The sequence below is a fragment of the Triticum aestivum genome, chromosome 3D (assembly GCF_018294505.1).
Source record: "Triticum aestivum cultivar Chinese Spring chromosome 3D, IWGSC CS RefSeq v2.1, whole genome shotgun sequence".
Classification (NCBI taxonomy): domain Eukaryota; kingdom Viridiplantae; phylum Streptophyta; class Magnoliopsida; order Poales; family Poaceae; genus Triticum; species Triticum aestivum.
Genome location: NC_057802.1, coordinates 595,677,235 through 595,682,037, shown reverse-complemented (window position 1 = coordinate 595,682,037; position 4,803 = coordinate 595,677,235). Strand labels below are relative to the sequence as shown.

At 37.6% G+C, this 4,803-nt stretch overlaps 1 protein-coding gene across 1 annotated transcript in view; it reads left to right on the top strand.

Moving 5' to 3' along the window:
* The first annotated feature begins 4,400 nt into the window (after positions 1-4,400).
* LOC123075763 (protein RGF1 INDUCIBLE TRANSCRIPTION FACTOR 1) overlaps positions 4,401-4,803 on the top strand; it is a 1,581-nt gene continuing 1,178 nt past the window's right edge. Inside the window, exon 1 of the mRNA XM_044498289.1 lies at positions 4,401-4,626. Coding sequence (XP_044354224.1) covers positions 4,438-4,626 — 189 coding nt within the window. The 5' untranslated portion in view covers positions 4,401-4,437. The remainder of the gene's footprint in view (positions 4,627-4,803) is intronic.

The following is a 4,803-nucleotide window of genomic DNA, read 5'->3' as shown; positions in this document are numbered from 1 at the left end:
TCCGACCCACACACGACGACTGGACAAGGCTGCAACCGGCGAGCATATGGCACCGAAGAAGAATATCAACCAAGTCCCAATGAAAGGTATATTTTTGTTGCCATCAACTGAAATTGGGGTACATCAATTATCTTTACTTTTAGTTCCAATTACGTACGTACTTGTGCAGTAAATTTATTCTAGTGGCCTCCCACTGCGAAAATACAAAGGTGAACATGGTCTCACGAGCACCCACGTGAATGGTAAATTCATAAAAAAACACAGGAAAACTTAAAAAATTCTGAAATTTTGTAGTATGAAACTTAGTCGACCATTCTACTCATGTATGAAGTTTCGTGATGTATTCACACTCATGGTATTCTTAGTGAAGAAAATACAATTGTGACCATACTATTCATCAAATAGTGTTTTTTTAATACGTCTTCTGTTTTGTGATTTTTTTCCTAGATTACCATGGATGTGATTGCTTCGTGAAACTTCATACACAAGTATACCGGTTGACTATGTATATTACAAAAATAATTTTTTTTTAAAAAAAATTCTAACATATTTTTTCGAATTTACTATCAGACAGGAATTTCAGCACCAGAGTGCCCCTACACCCTCTGTGAACAGTAAATTCAATTTTTTTTGAAAAACATCAATAAAATCTGAAAACTTTGAGACACCAAACATGATCAAACTTTCGATGATCTTGCAAAGTTTTAGCTAAAAATAACATTCGAGGAGCTGTGACCTAAAAGAATCATTGTTCAAAGTTTATGTATACACTTTTGAGCACTGATTTTATTTTTTTAGTGAGGGCGCCACAAAGGTTATTTGTGCCTGAAACTTTGCAAGAACATCAAATCTTTGATCAAGTTTTATCCTTGAAAGTTTCAGCTTTTTTTTTTCATTTTTTACGAATTTACTGTTCATGAGGGTGCAGGGGCACCCGGGAGCTGTTACACCTTTCTCATTTACTATTCATAAAAGGTGCGCATGTAACCAAGTTCATCGAATCCGCGTCCCCTCCCATTGTGGATATACTAATCTGTTAGTTTTACCTAGTTAATATACATGATAAATTAGTGAGTGGTCATCCATATAATCCTCATCTCATGAGGTATTGTGCCAATACTTAATTTTTATAGTTGTGTTGTATTTGTTGAAGGTATTTGAGCTCTCACATAGTCATATTATACATGGTTCCTCCTTCGTAAACTCCATCACACCTAAAAATTATTCCTGCCTCCGCCACTGCACGGTGTCGACCTTCCATGGTGCTCGCCCTCTTGGCATGTATGGTTCCTCGATGAAAAAGCTTAGCTTTCACTGTATCGATCCACTGAGTACGTAGTTCGTAGTACCATAGTGACTAGTGATGTAATTAGCAGATGTCGTCTTTACGTTCACTGTTGTCAGGCATACACACTCTCCTTTTGCCAAGGAAAACTCATAAGTATACACGGGGGTAATTTGTGAAACGGGGTTTATGTTGAAACCGGAGTTTGGCCCGCCACGATGCATATCAATTCAGGTTACTCGTACCAGAAAAGCATGTACATTCCCTTTGTAACTAAATATAAGACGTTCTTGCAGTTCAATTTATATACAACTTGTGAAAAGGGTTGTCTATCTCATGCCTTGTGTTGTTGTATCAACCATCTTGTATGTACAACTCTTTTACAAGTCTTCATGAAAATGACAGGCAATTATTGTGGCTTGCTCTTTAGAATGTATCTTCTAGTCCTAAATAGCTACAACTCATTGCCTATTTTTCCTAGCCATGCAACTGCCACCTAATCAAGTCATATATGCAATTACATTTTTTTGCATTATTCTATGCAGGCAAAGCTGCCACATCATCAATTCATGCATGTTAGTCATAAGTAATTTTTGCATTAGAGTTCATCCTTCACATTATGCTAGAAATGATATTCTTTTAATTGCAATTTATTTTCTCTTTTTAGACGCTTCATTTTATTTATTTATTTTTAAGCTTACATTTGCTTTCCATTAGTTTTAGATGCTTTTGTGGCAACTATTTATGCATTTTTTTACCAAGGTTCGTGTAGAAATGCACGACGCATCATCTACTTATAGTAATTTTTGGACCGCAAACACTAGGAGCTCTGTTGTTCAATTAAGTAGGGGGAACTATACATTCGACTTGTGCTTATCATCAAGGAGGATGCCAGAAGAAGACTTCCCGGCTGTCAACAACAAGTTCTTGCCAACTCCGATATGGGAGCGATGATAACGACGCGTCGGTGGTTTGTTCTGGAAGTGGTAGCGTTTGTTCGGTGATTCATTGACCTCGTTGTAATTTTTTTTATGTTTGTGGTGCTTTGTACTTATGATAAATCTTTGCAAGAGATCTATGTCTTTTTCGCAAAAAAGGAGGATGTTTGGCTTTGGGCACGTGGCGGGTGCTGCTGGATTAAGCCAACATTCTGCGACGGGTTAGCGTGTGGATGACTCGGTGCTAAGTATCCCCATTCTATCTCTGCTCGCGCTGTCCGTGTCTATGCGATCTTGCGGATCACTTTTCCTTGTAATGGTACTACCCTATTCCTCCTGACAGTGAAAAGCGCAAACTTTGCGTATCCACAAAATTATTTTTGTACTTCCGGCTGATAAGATTTAGTTTATAGGAAGGGATCAGAACCTACGCAAAGAACATGAAACATGTTCACACTATTTACATCACATCCTCCTGCGAAATCACAGAAAGAGGTACTCTCTCAAGGCATCTTGCTGGAGGCTTATATTACCTAGAAGTTCGCCATTGGGTTGCAGGATTTGGTTTCCAAAGTCCTTTGATTTCATTCCTGGAAAGTTTCTTCCAGATGTACCATATTGTGTAGGAGGCAACCATCCAAGCCTCCTTTCACTCTTGCTCGGACACCATGCAGTGTATTTTTCACCACAAGCCATTGATTGCTATCACACTCATGCAGATGTTCGACAAGGTCCTTATGCTCGAGTTTGAAAATTCTTGGATTTGACGGGGAAAGCTGTTTGGTTGGATTTTTTGGGGTGCAAGTTTATTTTGGGGGTGACCTAGTTTGCTTATTCGAAAGTTGCAAACACTTTTTAGCAAACCAACCTTCAATTTGCGTAAGATAGTAGAGGCTCCGCCTAAAAGCCAGGGCAAATGGGCCGGCCCACGCCATGTTTTAATTTATTTGTGGTTTAGCTTGTTTTCTAAAAACAAATGACTGTTGTTTTTTCTGGAGCTATATATTTAAAAACCTATTAAAAATAAGTAATAAATTTTATAAAATTGTTTAGTGTCTTTTCTTCAAAAAGTTTATTTTATATTAAGAAAACATTCATCGTATATTTTTAAAAGTTCATCGCATATTTAAAAATGTCTGTCGTATAAAGTAAAACATTTTATCATATAAAAAAGTTTTCTATGTATATTAAAAAATTAGTGTATATTCAAAAAATATTCACTATATATTTTAAAATCACCCTACATTAAATAATTATTCACCAAGTATTAAAATGTAGTAACAAAATAAAAATAAAAAGAGCAAACCAGAAAAAAAAAACCATAACTGAAAACCAACAAAAAATTTGCAGCAAAATCAATGAATAGGGAAACAAGGAGAAAAGGCCTGAACTGAGCGAGAAAAGCCGTGAACAGGAAAACAACCGCAAAATCAGTGAAACAGATCCCAAAGCGAACTGTGTCTTAGTGCGATGGTATCCGCCCATTTAGTGGCAGCACGTAGCATGTAAAAATCAGGTGTTTCATGTAAAAAGCAACCATGCTAGGATCACATAGGAAGTACACACAACAAAAGATAAAATGGGCACATTTAAAGGTGATTCCCATAGTAATAAAAATATATTTTGTAGATCAAATCTTTTGTTTCATTTGCAATTTATTTTCACAGTTGGCTTAGTATTTATGTGGGCCATATAGTTTCCAGTATTTATATATCGTATCTCAGAATATTTGACCCATACAACTAATTATGTGCTGGCTCGATGATCCAGCCAAGCCATTCATCTTCCTGCAGAAATTCTCATTGATTTTTCATGACCTAAAGTAAGTACTCATGCTCTGCCATTATGCTCGGTGACTACCCTTTTGGCATTTGTGTCATGGAAATAATGAATATTTAATCGTCCTCATTAAAGATTTTTTTGTGTGCACATGAAATGTATTCCTAGATGTACTAAGAAGAATGGAGAACCATCCATTGAAATGGAGAGACGCCAAATGCTTGGTTGCCCCTAACCTAAGCACCCATTAATTTACAAAAGATATGTGGGCCTGCCTTTCTGGACTAGATGTCAGTTTTTAGCCCCACAAATTCCGCAACAAACTATGTGCGCCGTTTGTTTTACTGCCAAGATCACACTATAAAGGCGACCCATACCGTCCCTTACTAAGCACAACACATAGTAGTCCAAGTGCAAAGCATCTTTGTTTTTGCAATGAAGGGGGGGACGGTGCCTACATGGCTAGAGCTACTGCTCGCAACACAGTTCTTTGCAATATGCACCAACCATCTCTTCTCTAATCGCAATGAGTGTAACCTGTTTTGCATAGATTGCGAGGAATCAAAGGGCGCCTTCTGCTATTATTGTTGTTCAGACCATCATTCCACCCATCGAGTAATCCAGGTATGGTGTACAACGTTATGATTTAGTAATAGAGATTATGCACAGTGGCGGAGCCAGGAATGTTGAATAAGGGGGGCCAAGTGTTGTTTAGCTTTGTTGGGGAGGGCCGGCCCGTCAAATTACTCCATTTTAGCAGGAATTAATCACCTACTGACATGCATATTAGCTTGAATTCAA